At 30.9% G+C, this 17,633-nt stretch overlaps 1 protein-coding gene across 1 annotated transcript; it reads left to right on the top strand.

Moving 5' to 3' along the window:
• The first annotated feature begins 765 nt into the window (after positions 1-765).
• LOC100165882 (facilitated trehalose transporter Tret1) lies at positions 766-14,961 on the top strand. Its single transcript, XM_001946266.5, has 7 exons — positions 766-1,289; positions 1,425-1,488; positions 5,750-6,118; positions 7,832-8,085; positions 8,255-8,470; positions 10,823-11,077; positions 13,087-14,961. Exons 1-7 carry the CDS (start codon positions 1,254-1,256, stop codon positions 13,378-13,380), a joined length of 1,488 nt encoding a protein of 495 aa, XP_001946301.2. The 5' UTR covers positions 766-1,253; the 3' UTR covers positions 13,381-14,961.
• Positions 14,962-17,633: the final 2,672 nt, after the last annotated feature.

The following is a 17,633-nucleotide window of genomic DNA, read 5'->3' as shown; positions in this document are numbered from 1 at the left end:
ATGACTTATGACTATAATGCCTTTGTATTTTTTTTACTGTCTATGATATATTGTATTTGCCACGTTAAATACGGGCGTGGTGATGGTCCGCTGACAATTAATTTTCCCAAACACCACGTGACAGGTCTGAAATTTTAATCCGTCTGCCATCAATGATCAATATGGCATTATATGGTTAGGTTATATGGTATTAAAAATACCATAAATACATGCCCTGGCTTCTAGGTCGGCCAATATGACAAGAATATTGTCTGCGTCCATATATATGTATTTATTTATTAGAGGGATAATATCAATCATACCCAAAGACCAATTGTTTAACTGTTTTGGAATATTGTTATTATGAGCGACAAAGCGGTATTGACCGCTTTATGGATCCCAATCGTATTTATTCGATATTCGACAATTTTTTTTAAATCTTATAAAATCCGTTAATCACGTTAAAATAAAAGTTTTTATTACGTATAGTAGATCTAGGCAATGACTTTAATGTAGGGACATACGAACTGCAGCAGACGGAGTAAAATACGTCTATATAATATTTTATAATAGAACTAGGTTTTGACAAATGACGGAAACTCACGATATTTTATATTTTTTATATCGTAAGGACAGAGTTTGGATTCGCTCATTTAGGCCAAGAGCATTATTACTAATGACAAAAAGTTACAAAAAAAAAAAAAAAAACGTTTTACGGAGCCATTGTAAATTAACACTTATTCATTGAACGCTGTGGACAAATGCTCGAGTTTCCATTGATGCGTGTTGTATCATTATAAACGTGTGTGCAGGCGTAAAGTTCGAGGCAACTTGTGTTCTTAAAATATCTATAACGAAATAGTGGGGATTCAAAACGCACACCAACATAATAATAATGTGTCTTCAACGTCTGTCCGTCCGTCTCTTGATAAACGCGGTTTATATAGGTATCTGAGACGACATATTTAAACTTAAGCAATAGGCAGTAATACCGTGCAATAATACGTGGTATAGACGGACGCAGTAATAATATGATGGCTATCGCGTTATGAAATTATATTGTTATTTTGTAAAATTCGTGAGCCTGGACAAAATATCATTGTATTCAACAATTTTTTACGTCCATACATTGTGATAGGTATAGGCGCGTTCAGTACATATAGGTACTGATTGTTTAATTGTATATAATATTTGCCTACTTGAATGTGCAGCTTAATGTAAAATATAATATAATCATCCGTTTTCGTAAAAGGGCGACTATATCGATTGTTGAAATGGTCTTGCCGGATCGTCACGAGAAATCAAAAGTTGTAAGTCGATCGGTATAAAAGTTGTTTTTTAATTTTTAAACGGACATTTCCGGTTTTTGTTCGATTATATTGTAATTTCACCCATCAGGTCGGATGAGTAAAGTCAACGTTATTATTTTTTTTTTTTTTTTTTAGTTCACGCTGATATACAACTTATCGGGAGGAGCTATCAATTCTCAAATCATTATAACGGTGATTGGTGAGTATTATCTTTTGTTGGTACGCATTTGTTTCGTATTGAAAGTAACAATTCACAGTTTATATTATTAATATTTATTTATACACCTCAACTGCTGCGGTTATCGGCATTTCTAAAGATTCACTAAATGTACATTATATTAAAGTTGTATACAAATTATTTTAAATATGATGCATGAATGTGATAAATTTATTTTAATTACATGTGATATAAAAACTATGTTTATGTATTATATTTTCTGGAGCAGTTCGTCTCTTTGAGAAATTGATAAAGAACCGTTGTCATTTTTGGGTAGGGTGTGCTAGTATTTCACATAAATTGTAAGCGAGAATCAGTCTATCTCTGAAGTCCTAGCTTCGTCTAGAGGTATTCTATTGGCTGATTTTATATTATTTTTCCACCTATATTACATAATTTGCAAACTTTTATTTTAAAGAAAAGTGTACGAGATTATGATAAATTAAAAACTATATTGTATAGTTGAATTAATAATTATTTATTTTTATAAGATTTTGATACTCATATCATTGGAATTAATTAGTTAGTTTTAACGACAACCCATTCGGAAAGCTTCAACTTACAAATCTATATTATATGGTGTTGATACATCAACCGATCTAATGCTATTCTAGTAGGTATTACAAGAGTATTACGCAATGTCTATATATGTTACGGTAATGACTATAAACGAGCATGATGATATTCGTAGGATTTTCTTAAACGTTCTCTTTCTATTCTTACCGATATGGACATATTATTATACTCTACCTCGCATAACTCAGTATGATTGGTGACTAGTGTTTTATTTTTAATTAAAAACTTAGTAAATAAATTAACATTTGCTTGATAATTTTAATCTCAGAATAGTATTCAAAAAAGATTTATGTATTGAAATTAGAAAAGTGTGAGGGTCGGATAGTGCGTCTTTAGAGATATGATGAAAAGGCGATGAATATATTAAACTAATATTAGTTGACTAATTAATTTATTAATACTCTTTATCTTTGCCAATAAAAATCAAGAATTCAAAAAAAAAAATAATAAAGTGCATAGAAAGCAAACATTCCTTAGTTTAAATTTGCTACCTACTCAAAATATTTCAGTACTAGAAGAACCGGCTGATTTTAATAACAGTTTTAATTTTAAAAAAGTCGATAAAGAGACTTAAAGTGGTTAAGTACTCACTATTACTAAAGTGCTTCTATATTTATTTGATTTTTTTCTTATTGCAGTGAATTTTCCTTTTTAGTTATATGTTGATATACTTGAAGGTTTCATTAGTATAGTTATCGATACCTAAATAATAAACTACCAGTTGTACGAACTTTATCTACAGGCACGGACGTAAATAAAAATAAAACGGTTTTTTATATTTTTATTATTATTATAATATTCATACAGTAATATAAAATAGACACACTTAAACGAACGATATTAATTTGAATTTTTATTATTTTACATTATCAGTAGCTTTTATAATAGTACTATAGCTATTGTATAGACTGTAGGTACTATTTTATAGGCTGTGGTTAACAAGTACCTATCGCGCTATATGACGGCTATTATTATTAACTCGTTTTATATTATATACCCTCCCTTTGGACTTGGCGTTACACAGTTCGTCATCCAATGGTTTGAGTACATCAGTCATCATAATATCTATCATATAATTTTATATAATCGATATAATATTATTATCACTCGACGGTCATCTTCATTTGATATTATTGGCTCTCAGACTTCACTAGCGAATGACCATAATATAATACGAAACGAGTAACACGATAAACGTATTATAATAATATTATGTATTTCGCTCGTTCTCGGTTAGCCTTGCAGTTTTATAATATATTATTATACTATTTTGTATTGCCGCGAAACAACGCTTTTTGGGATTCGTCACGCCGGTCATTAGTCGTTGGTATGGTTGATAATGATTAGAGACATATTATATATTATTATCATTGCTTATTAATATTCAAGTCGGAGTCGCCCAAGTACCTACTTACCGCTATACGGTTTTTGCAAAACTAAAACTAACCGAAAAAGAATTACAGATAATCCGATGTGTGTTACGAGCAATTAATAATAATATATGATTGTCCATATTATTGTAATTAAGTATGACGTGTATGGTATTGTTTTGTTCGGTCAAAATGGTTTTGTCGAACGGATTAAATCCCGATTACGAACTATAATAGCCATGATTTGTTTAATAATATGTTATCGTTTCAATGACCCTGTCGGTTTTCATACTATTTTTTAAAAGAAGAATGTCTATTCGTTAGCGCTGTTATAGTTTGACAGTGTACCATATCAGAGGTGTCCAACGAATTTCTCGGAATTTCGGCACAACCATCACATCACGCATTATAACGTATATTATATACAATAACATAATATAATTGATCTGTTTAAAAAATGATTCAATTTTAATTCGTGTGTTGGCCAAGTCGAAACCGTTATCTTATAAATCTTTTCGACGGCTCTTATAATATTATGATCTGTACGAATAATCTTGTGATTCCGTATAAATAATATTTAAATATAATAACATATTAGTTGTCCAAATGTTCAATTAATAACAATCATAATATTTATTACCGTTGTACTTATATTGTATTTACTACCCATGTCCAAGACGATGCGAGATTGCAATGCTTCTCAGTTGTCATTAATATGTCATCAATTATTTATTATGTTGTAATTATTGTTAAAATACATAAATTTAAAAAAACCGTTACGCGTTTATTATATAAAAAACAAATATAAATGATACATTTTATGAGAATTAACGAGGTTAAGGTATATGCGCTCAGCATTAGTTTTGTCGAAAATTTCTATGTAAGTATCCATATATATATATAGGAGATTTGGGAACCGTAATAATAATTTGAAAGTTTTTTGCACAACCACTTTTATGGTCCTCTAACAGTTTCGTATAGGCAATGTTATTATGCCGGAGCGTATATGTATATTGCGTTATTACCGGCAAATTGCGATTATATAGTTTTTCATTTACGAAAATTGGCTTTATCGTTGTCTGTTCGGCAACAACTTGCACCGTTAATTACATGGAAAACTGGGTAGTATCGTCTACATTTGATAACAAACAACATTTGCCAGGTAAACGTCGTAATTTCGTATTAACGTTACGTCCGACGGGAAAATGGCTAAAGATAAAATACATTATTTCGTTTGCATTTTCCGTACGAAAACATTATGACAACAGTTCAAAATATAGACCCACGGGAATACTGAAAAAGAAAATTGAATGAGAATTTCACCATGTGGAAAAATATTTAATCACTTTTGTAAATTAAAAATAGTTATATAACCTGGCGTTATTATAATATTATATTATGTGTTATGGACTCATAACTGCAATTACGTTGTTTTCAGATACAATAATTTCATACCTCGATTTTAATAAATACGTTTATCTTTGTGTATCAGTGTCCGGAGATAAATGTATTTAAACTGCTGTATGAAACTAAATATTATTTTAAATCTACAGTTATGCGTATGACGTAGCTAGACGCTTTAATTATAATTAATGTGTATTGTGATAATTCACCGTGTTGCGTGTACTTATTAAAAAATATGATAACTGCAGATGTATTCACATTGTATAATACTGTTGAGTTAGAAAATAAATATTTATCATAAAGTCTCGAAAACATTAGCAAATCCGATAAATAGACTACCGATTTACGGTTTTTGATACATACCTACTGCAATTGAGTCGTTGTCTATATTGTGCAATTTTTACCATGATTCTTAAACCAATTATACACATGTCTCTCACATAAGGGTTGACGTTTGGCATAGAAATATGGGTGTTATATAGACATTTGCATAAGTCAATCGACCTAATCGTTTTCGAAAGCCGTAATTCTATACGTCGGTAGATATACTCATAGGCGCAACTAGACCTCTAAAACGTGGGCTGCTATTATAAATTATAATATTTCATATTTTAAAAACATAACATTTATGGTATTTCACTATGATAATGATAGTCAGACCTAAAAAGACAAGGGGTGCTATATTATAACTTGGGGGTGCTAAAGACCCTTTTGCACCCCTCTGGTTTCGCCAATGGATATACTATACCCATCTGATACAACTGAGGTGGAAGTAGTACTACCGTGGTTCTCACCTCAGTTGCGATACCTACACACGAAAAAAAAAACAAATACTAACTTAACCTATCTACGTGATTGTCACCCTCGGGATTAATTACAAGACACCATTTCAGCGGCACTAGGAGCGATAGCTACTGGTACCATACTCGGGTGGTCGTCATCGGCCCAGAGCATGTTCGACGCCGACGATTCGCTGTTGCCGTTCGCGGTCACCGGAAAGGACACGCAGACATTCAGCTCTGTGTTCGGCATCGGCGCGGCCCTGGGAGCGCTTCCGGCAGGATACGTGTCAAGGTTATTCGGCCGGCCGGCCAGCATGTTACTGTTCGAAGGGTTCCTGTTGGTCGGCTGGGCCATGCTGGTGTTGCCCACTTCCGTTTGGATGCTGTCCGCCGGCCGGATGATGCAGGGCATCGGGGTGGGAGCCCTGTGTGCCATCATACCGTCGTACATCGGCGAGATAGCCGAGCCCCGGATGAGAGGTGCGTTGCATTATATTTTCAAAATCCTGTTTTTTTTTTCAAAAACCCGATTTTTGATTCGACGTTTGTGTTTAAGTTTACTATACCTATTATGGATAAAACACGTGCAATCACATAGCTGGACATAATTGTAAAATGGCAAATACGGAATTGATTCCTGCAGGGTCAAAATTACTTATCATCTGATGACTGTTTGAATAAAATTGTATCACCAATGTTCCCATACATAAAAAAAATTGGTACCTACATATTAAGATATATAATTATGTCTGTGATTTTCGACCAACAATTTTAGTAACATTTTCATCTACTTCAGAATCTATTCAAGAACGAACTACATACTGTTGCAAATCGTTTGACAAAATACTTAATTCAGAATTTAATTTCTCCCAACCCAAAGGTATTTTAATTATTTGAAAAATAGATCCAATGTGAAATATACTTTTCCAAAATAAAAAAAACAGTTAAATTAAAAATAAAAACATCTGAAAAGGAAAAGTTAATTCACGGACTATATGGAAATATTTTCATATAGTCTGTGGTTAATTAATGAACAAAATAAATGAAAAATTGAATGACTGCCAAATGTTAAGAGCTTACAATTCGTAAAACTGTATGTTGTAAAATGTAAGCCACATTAATTTTTTTTATTTTAATTATTATACTTAACTTCAACTTATTTGATATTGCACGTGGTTAGAGTGTTTTATTATTAGTATTGAAAAATACATATGTATATAGCTTATTGCTTACCTATACTATTGTATATAATATTATGTAGGCCGACATAGGTTGACAATAGAGTCGTATAACGTATATAAGAGTGACACGCACTAAACCTATGATGGTCTAACACTCGTACGCTCTAAAGTCTAAACTATTGCTCACCAAATACGTTTTGATCAGTACTGTTCCTTTGATAGAAGGTCAGAACATAAGTAATGGGCTCAAATACAACTCGAACACAATTTTCGGTTGGGAACACTTTTATTGATATAAATATAAAAACAATCATAAAACAAAACAATGACAGACATCGCCCACAAGCTTACAACCATCGTACCTACGCTCTTTCTGGCAACAGCGAGACTGCCCATTCCTTGTGTTATATAGTACAATATTTTGATATCATCTCAACACGTATTTCTTCGTTGGCCTGACCCTATTTTAATTACTTTCTCGCTAAAATATATTCTTACATAAATACTACATATATATATATATATATCATTATAATTTAAAAATGACGACAGTCATTTTTGTGGGTTTATTAAAAATAGTTTTTATAGTTTTATAGAGCTACAAAATCTGAATTCTAGTGATAATCATACATAGGATATATTCTAATAATTTCTAACATCATAGACACTCTCAATTCTGTATGAAATGGGAAGGCGACTGTTGTCGGTTGAATATACGGTAATTGTTTAACTATAGTCGAAAAGGGTTAATTTTAACATACCTAGTTGTATTATTCAAGTACAACGAAACCAAATCGTATGTTACCCGTAGAACCTCCGGGAAACAAATCGTATGTACAGATACCTACATTTACACCTATATTGACTACCCGGGAACCATTTCAGTAATAATTAATAATCGACTCGTAGGCGTCCATTGAAATTTAAAATATTATTTTGTACAGGTACATGTTAACCTAACCTAGCCTAACCTGTTCATATCATTGCATCATTTAAAAATGTGTATCGTTAGGTCGTCTGGGAACAATATTCCAATTATTCATAGTCATCGGCATACTGTATTCGTACACGTCTGGGGCATTCATGAAGTACGTGCCATTTTGCGTCGCCTGCGCCTTTTGGGTGATTTTACATTTTATTGGTGCCCTGTGCATACCTGAATCGCCGTACCATCTGATGAACATCAACGATCCGGACGGGGCGGCTGTTTCGCTGCAGATACTTCGAGACTCATCGGACACGACCGAAGAATTGGCATCCATCAAGGTAAGACTGACGTTTACAATATGTATACTATATATATATATTGAAGTTTGTATGTCATTTTATGATCTCAGAAGCCAATCGAAATGAATCCGGGATGTAACATAATTCGTTATATAGGTACTGAATTTTGAAATATATTGATAGTTACCCGAATCAATTTTTTTTCCAGTTGTTTGTCGAAAAGCAACAATCGCAAAGTTATACGGTGTCGGAAGTGCTGTCGGACAAGGTGAATCGCAAGGCCCTGATGATCAGTATTGGGTGCATGTTTTTCCAGCAAATGAGTGGTATAAACGTGGTGATATTCTACATGACAGATATATTCAAATCGACCGGCAGCAACATGAGTCCGAACACGTGCACCATAGTCGTTGGTGTAGTACAGGTAATAATGTGACGACAATTGAGTCACATGTAGAACTTCGCTGAACTGTAGGAACTTGAAAACGGAAGAATAAAATGAATACTGCAGCAGTATTACGACTTCGGCGTGATTAATGAAAACAATTTTCTCTTAAACCAAACGAATGTATAAAAATAATAGTAATATGAAAATCTCATCAAGTACCTATAAGTATATTTATCGCCATTATAATATATCGGTCATGCATCATAAAATTATATTACTCGTTCAATCTACTCGTTTCTGTAAGACTCACGTAGATTTGCACTGATAATTTTGTCGTCCACGTACATTTCCCCACCACATACGAATTTGAAAAATTGTTTGTTTTGGTTGAATATTTAGCATGCAATTATTGTGAATGGGCGTGACGTATTTTTAAAACGTACACCTAAAGATCCTGTTTATTGCCATTTCCCCATCCTCCCCCTCAAATGACAAAAAACCTCATTTTTGTGAATTCACGATAATTGCATGCTAATTAATAGGTGAAAAATAAAAAAAAAAACCGATAAATCTAAAAATTTGGATGAGCCCCGGGGGCTGTAAAAACATTTGTAAAACGTTCTCATTTTAAATATCTGTAAAATAATCAAACGTACGTCAATACGGCACATAAATAATAAAGTAAGTTCATATTTTAGTCACCCACGAGTTATTGAGTATATAACACCGAAGAAGACTTAATGTCTAAAATATAAAATAGGTAATAATGTTATAAGACCTAACGTTACATTCACCAGCTTGTGGAAGGGTAGTCAAAAAAAAAGCCACCGAAAAAAAGTCAAATAAAAATTAATAAATATATAAAAATATAAAATTAAAGTATTAAATTATTATTTTTAATTTAGAACATATTTGGTCATGAAATTAAAGTTTAGGAAAAAAATCCAATTTATTTATTTAAAAATTTCAGTCATCAATTTTATTAATTTTATAATAATAGCCAATGGTGTTCTATAATAGTAATGATGTGTTTTTCATTTATTTTTTGTGTGTCTGTCATCGACTTTTGGGGCAGCAAAAGATTTACACCTTGGTATGTCGTATGTATTATGTATAAACTTTTCACAGAGTGATTCTTTTTAAAATGTACATGTTGCAGTATGGACTACATATATATATTAAGGCACCCGGTGCCGATGCCATTTTGTCCTCAAAAATGCATTCTGCGGGAATAACGATACCACCTTGTAGAATCAACCAAATTTCATAATTTTGTTTTAATTTCTAGAGGGAAATATTCTACAGCCCGCATTGATCTCTGATTTTCAATATTTTATTCTGAAACTTTATAATATGTCTAAAAAAATACAAGATAAAAAGCATTTTTTACAATTTTTTTAATACAATTATTTGAAATAAAATACAAAATCAGAGATCGATGTGGGCTGTAGAAAGTCTTCTTCTTTCAGATAAAAAAATAGTCATCAAAATCCGACAATTCTACAAAGCTTGAGAGATATTCCCGTAAATTCATTTTTTTCGATATAATACACCTTATCAACCCCCTCCCCTAAATAGGTATCGGGTAGTAGATTAGTGGAAAAGTATTATAATAGATGTGGCAACTAAAATATAAAATTAAATTTTCAAATTTTATAGAAATGTGGAAAATTTGAAAAACTGGCATCGGGACCCTTAAGTTATATTAAACTTACCTACTGACTTATTATTTTATTTAACTATTAACTAGAAAGACGGTTTGTCAGCCTAAGATATTTTATAGTATATTTATATTGTTATTATTAATACGGTATCCGGTTGAGTTGAATTATTATTATTTGTTTATTATCATATTTGGAAAATTATTAATATATTTTTTAAAAATTTGAAACTGAAATTTATTTTGTTAAAAACCGATTTTGCTTAAAAATTTCCGTTTTTCCTTGGTAATTTTTTTTGGTTTTTTAAATTTTGGCATCCTTAATTCACCTACTAAATTCACTTTTTCATCGAACAAGAAACTGAAGCCCAAACTGAAATCGAACCATTTTTACTGCCCCAAAAGGCGATGACAGACACACAAAAAAAAAAAAATAAAAACACGTTATTACTACCTATAGAATACTATTGTTATTATTATAAAATTAATTATATAATTGACAACAACAACTGACATTTTTAATGAGGATTTATGCAATAAAGTGAATACAATTACCGTTCTATATATAATTAAAATCGACAATATTTTCGGATTTTCAAAAATAATAATAACAAAACTTGGGAAAATCAAGACATTAGAAATGATAAAACTATTTTACTATATAACTCGCAATAATTATCTCAGGACCGATTATTATTATTTAATTTTTGTATTTTTGTTTTCTACAGCTTTTCATGACGGTCTTGTCTTTTACAATCATTGACAAAAGTGGCCGAAAGGCGTTACTCGTGCTGTCGGGGTTGCTGATGGCCAACTGCTACATGGGCTTGGGCGGATTTTTTTTGATAAAAACCCATTATCTAGAGCTGGCTTCGAAACTCAACTGGTTACCCTTAGTGTGCATCGCTGTGTACATATCGGCGTTTTCCATCGGTTACGGTCCCGTGCCTTGGATAATGATGGGCGAAATATATTCGTCGGAGGTTAGTAACTTTTGCAGGAACTTCTCAAAGTCGAATTCACCTAATATTCTTTGTATACGCCTCTTTGAGTGTCGCATAATAATAATAATAATAATAATAATATTAAATTGTGGGGACAGCGTCCACGCGTTGGATTAGCGGATGTTTGTCGTTGCACTGTAAAATTATACGTTTATTTTGTTTTTACGACAAGGGACGTGGTCGCGTGTATATATATATATATATATATATATATATATATAATTACAAGGATTGAAACGATATTTAATATGCTACCTAATATGCAATGGTCTATATTTAATTTGTTAGTATAGTATAATATAATTTAATTCGACATCGAAACGCGTAAAAACTTTACGACGACTATTACACGAGCGTCGAGCGCCGACGTCGGATTCGAAATGAAAAAAATTGCGGCTGTTCTCATATAGTGTACATTATATTTTATATAAAGGTACACGTTTATACAATAATAATAATAATAATAATAACAAAGTTAACCGCATACTTACTAATATACATACGCATATGTAGGCAATTGGACCGGAGATAAAATAACAAAGTAACAGAGTAAACGGCCGCGAGTTATACCTATATATTGGCGTGCTCCATTACAATATATTTTGTCGTGAGACCGGCTGCGGCGCACCAATAAACGTTTCGCAGCAACGCCAATTCGGCCTCGGCGCAATACAATGGAATAAAACTCACTCACCCCCCCGACAAAACACATAAACGAATTTATGCGTCAGACTTACGACGACGTGCAAACGCGCATAACAATTTACCGTACATAATTACAATGGTATATTATGTTGTAAAGCTCCGTGACGACGTTTAATTATGTTTGAAACGCGTTCAAGTGGACGCGTAAAGGGTTTGTCGTCGGAAAGATGGTACTCGTGACAATAATATTGGTCCAAATCCATAACAAATTTCATCTAATTTTTCGTATTCAAATGTTTTTGACTAGATATTTGTGTTTTACGGCTTATTATAATTTACATTAATAATGGCGTGCAAAGTCAAAGAGTTATTAAATATTTTAAGACTTGAATTCGACAATATTATTATATGGGACCAATAGAGGCCCAATGTGCGATGTTCGAGTGACCTTATACCTATTATTATTAGTATACAGTTTACCATGGTTACAAAAATGTATAAAGATACTACAGTAATAGATCCGTCGCACCAGCACCCAGAGTCCCAGACTTCAAAATGTCGACTCACACAGTTCGTTTTTAACTATTAGTACAATGTTGACTTGCGTGATAATATTAAGTTATATAATTATTAAAACTCATATAGGTACCTCTTATAATTTAATATTTTTTACATTTTTATCACGAATAGGGTTAAATATAATAATTATTGAACTTCATATTGTTCTTATAATGTAAAAATTATAAAAAAAAAACAACCCCTTTTAATTATATAAATTAATCTTTTATCACGAGTGTAGTAGTCTACACAAAAAACTAACGGACCGAGTTAACTCTGAAGTTTTATATCTATGTCTGTATGCATTACATGTCAATGTTTAAATAACTATAAAATGTTTCTGTAATACAAACAAATTCGGACTTGCGTGTAATAATAACGCCATGTTAATATAACAAAGTAAAACGAAATAGCGAAACGTTTTTTCCTTCAAAAACCCTTATTATTTTCCACCAAAGTATATTTTTATGTTGTACATTTTAGGTACGATTTCATAAAACTTACGTCTCCACCATAATCAAATAATATTATAAACGGTAATTTTATTTGTGTACCTACACTATTCACCATTATTTATTTACCTCATTATGATATTTATAATTCTAAAATAATCGGTTAATTTATTCGTACATACCTACACATATTTATGAATCTATTAAATTGGCTAATTTGTGGTGACTGACATGTGATCGGTGGATAAGGCTGCGAGAAGACGCCCTTTTTTTTTCGGAGATGATAATAATATTAATATGCACTTCTGAAACTATTATCGTCGCGGATTTCAGGTGAAACCGATCGGGACGAGTCTGACCACCTGCACCAACTGGACGCTTGTGTTCGTGGTCACTTACGTGTCTACCGAGCTGATCCGGTGGCTGGGCCAGGCGGGCTGCTTCCTCACATTCAGCGCATTTTGCCTGATGGGCGCTGCGTTCGCCGCGTCCGTCGTGCCAGAAACGAAAAACAAGACGTTGGCAGAAATACAGCTGAAACTCGTCGGCAAGTCTAAGGCCGTTCCTGTGGCAGTGGATGTTGTGGAGGCGACAGAGCCGGTTCAAGCGACCACCACGATTTCATGAATGCCGATTTCTACCCAAGATCTCTGCCGAACGGGATTTATCATTACGTATATTCAACCATTATATAACAGCGCCGTGTCCAAGACCCATTCCCGTCCCCATGGCCCGTAATTATAATACAAATGTGCAATTTTTGCGTGCACAACCCATTGAAATTTAAACTGTATATTATATCATATATTATGTATCAATTGCAGGCCAGCCCTCTTCACATATACCTACCATTGTATGATAAATCAAAACGCTTAACCAGACTATACAGAGCTATTCAACAAACGTTTCATTATTCATTAACGAACTTATTCAAATTCTGATTCTTGGATTTTTTTAGTATTTTTGATTTTATTTTAAAATATTTAAATTTTATATACCATTTAAGGAGTGTCCTGCGAAGACACCAATCCCTTTTTTTCAAATAGAGTCGCCCATGTTTTCTGTTAATTGTTGTAGATGATTTTTTTTGAAAATTTCCATTTATCCAAATTGAAATTTGACTAACAAGTTTTGGAGTTATTTAAGTTTGTGTAATAAGTTAGTAAGTCCATGGTAATAAGTTCGGCATATATGATAACTATGGTCCTACGATGGTTTAGTATTTACATATCATAGTTGTTATTAAATATCTATCAATTAAATAATTAGTCAACATTTTATATTTTATAAAAATATTTGAGTTACCTAATAAGTACCAAATTAATTATTAGGTACATTTATTTTATAGTATTTGTTAAAGATACATAAATATTTTCAGAAAAAAAAATCATCTGCCTAATAATTTACACTAAAAATAGTAGGTTCGTATTTGAAAATATGATTAAGTATACTGTATACTAATAGTAAAAAATTCCAAAAATATTATTTAGAATAAATCCATTATTATTAGAACATTTTAGGACAACATGCTTGGTGAGTCACCCTGTATAAAAACATGTATGATAAAGAACATGTTCTCGACTGGAGATTAGAGTTCTTGAACACACACATACAGACCCTACGATGAGATGTGTTTTGAAATACTCAAATTCGAATTCCTCAAATAATTTAATAAACCATAACAAAAATTGAACAACGTTTTCATTTTTTATAAAAATTTTGATTTTTACTACTTAATTTTAATCGAGTGATTGTAGAGCTGCATAGTGTATATTTATATACACAGTTTTTTACGGCGATACTTATTGTCAGTAGGGAAGAAAAATTGCAATGGTATATAAACTGAAGATAAATATATGCGTAGACAATAGCTGATGAGGTAAAATAAATTTGTAGATTAAGACTTGTCCCTATCCCTAAACGAATCGCGTGACCGTTTATAATGCAGAGGTCAAAAATATAATATTTATTATCACGCCATCTATATGTATATTTATGGTCGAACAGCAACTTTAAGTTTTAATATTATTCATAATAGTTATTACACATTCATATTATATGCACGTAAATTCTGTTTATATTTTTATCTGAGTCTTTTAGTTATATTATTTTATCTATAGGTACTTTATAAGTTTAAAAATAAATGCCAGTAAATATAATGAACACATTGTGTGTACAATGTACATCAATATTGTTTTGTAAAAAGTATTACTATTTTTTTATTATTATTTTTAAAGTTTCCTCTGACTTAGTCATCCGAAATTGTTGTTTAAGTTATATAATACAATTTTTTACGTTAGGAACAATAGATGTCAATTTATATAATGCAAAAAAATAGAGATAGAGATAATAAATCATCATAGTTACAAGATAACTATTTTTTTTAACGTTAAAGATATAATAAGTTAAAAGTGTACAAAACAATAAGAAATTAAAGTATTACCTAGACTTATTTTAACAAATACATGTTACATCAGTAATAGTTTTAATTATTATAATTCATTTAAGGTAAACTTAATATTAAATAAAACATAGGTACCCATGTGAATACTATTATATGAAAAAATATAAATACCAACATGTATAACTAATAACTAATAATATCCATAAAATAATATTACTTATCCACTAGAAATTCTATATCATTATATGAAATTTAAGTTTTTTTCAAACTATTAAAACGTAAACTTAAAGCTGATTTAATACACACACTATACATACTATTGTTATTTGTGTAGTTATTATAATATAAATACAATAAATTAACTATACAATTTTATTTATTACATATAAATGTATAGTTGTTGCCATTCTCATCTAAAAAGTTATATACTCAAATACACAATCTAACAATATTACGTACTTCTCACATTTTTGTAGTCATACCACGTGTTAGATTGATTCATTAATCATTATATAATAACAGGAAAACAATTAGAGCTTAACTAGCTTGTAATATATGCATAAACAAAATATCATATTTAAATGTATATAATTTGACCTTGATGAAGCGGTTATCGAATAAGAAATGCGATTTGATCGAATATTATAATACATGAGAATCCTGCAAAGACGTAGCTGATGTTTGGATATTGAAGAAAAATTATTAACAATCCTCGTTCTAGTGAACAACGGCGATCAATGGAAACCGGTGTTTTGTCACGTACACTTATTGTAATAATGAAAATAACAACGAAGTAACTGGGTGCGACCGGATATTATTTCCTTTGACCAGTGATTTTCATACACTGGGTATTGCGTCATTAATCGTTATGACGTTTCGAGCTGATTGACACGTGGGAAAAAGAAAATGATCTTGGTTTTGTGCCTGACTTTATGATTGAGAGTAAAGGCGAAACGCCAACAACACAATAAGCTTTGAAACTTAAAAAAAAATATACATAATAATTTTTGCCACCCACTGTTATATTTAAAATACTTAAATATTTCCATTTATTTCAATACATTTAAAAAAAATAGTTGGTGAGCATTTCGTTTTAATGAATGTGTTATGCTTGAATTCAATGCTAAGTCCGGAATACGATTTTGAGCGGAGATATTGTATCCCTCTAAAAATAATCAAATTTAATTATTAAAAGAAATAAAAAATAAAATTCGAAAATATCTTATGGCTATGAATAACGTAACTTTTCAGTAAATTTTTTTTTGTTTGTTAAAGGTAAACATTCGTGGGGAATCTTATATTACAATTTCTAATGTTAGCTATGAAAAGAAAAACTTTCATGAATTTCTAATAAAAAATAATTTACAAAATTTGAAAAATCATCATTGATATAGTCAAATATTCGGAGAAAATTTCGAGTATACGGTTGTTAGTTTTTTAGTTACACAAAAAAAAAAATCGATTTTTTCAAAAATGACCATTTTTTTGTTTTTCCCGACCCTTTCTAAAACTTCTAAGAATTTTCAATTTTGACATCAGAAAAGATTCTGATGTAAAAAATTGGAGCATTTTTACAACCACAGATGTTGAAAAAAAGTAGTTAAGCTCCCTCATAAAATATGTTTGACGCCCAAGACACTGTTCAGCTGCATGCAGTAAACATATATAGGTACAATATTATAAGAAATATATAATATGGATTTAAACAAAATAACCTATCCCCTCTCTCCCAAATGTTAAGCCTATTGGATGACTTAAGAATGTAACTTGATTTTGGAGACGAAGGAAACCGGTTTTTTTGTTTATTAATTATTTGTATATTTGTTTGCACTTGCATTTTTCCATTTGAAATATATATTATTCTTTGAACAAATAATTTATTGTTACATTTTTATCTCTATTCTATAATAAAAAAAATAAAATTTACCACTCCAGTGGTTGAATTCAAAATGTTGGATATATAATTTTCAGAAATTAGCAATAATAATACTACAATATGTAATTATATTATATTATTTGTATAGCAAAAAAATAGTAATATGTTTTTAAATTAAATTTTAAACAAAAAATTTCTTCCGGAGGAAGGTCAGCAGCTATTGAATTTATAAATTATGTTTTCCAAATTATATGACTACAGATTTTTAAAGTACAAAATTACATGAATATCAAACGTTAAAAATCACTCCGTGCATATGGACAAAAGGTATATTATTTAGTTACTACGTGACAATTGTGTTTTTATCATCTCTAATTTGATATGCATTTATTTTAATTTTATAATAATGAAACATTTAATTTTACGTAATAAGATCGTATTTAAAAGATAATATTGTAGATCGATTATAGAAATATTCCATTGAGTCATTGACAATAATAAATAATAATTATGAATTATACATATTTATATTTTATAAGTCTGGTTAAAATTCTTAAAGATTCATTGCTTTATGCAGATAAAAAAATTCGAAAAAATAGT

This window comes from Acyrthosiphon pisum, chromosome A3, assembly GCF_005508785.2.
Source record: "Acyrthosiphon pisum isolate AL4f chromosome A3, pea_aphid_22Mar2018_4r6ur, whole genome shotgun sequence".
Taxonomy (NCBI): Eukaryota; Metazoa; Arthropoda; class Insecta; order Hemiptera; family Aphididae; genus Acyrthosiphon; species Acyrthosiphon pisum.
This window is presented reverse-complemented; position numbering and strand designations above follow the sequence as displayed.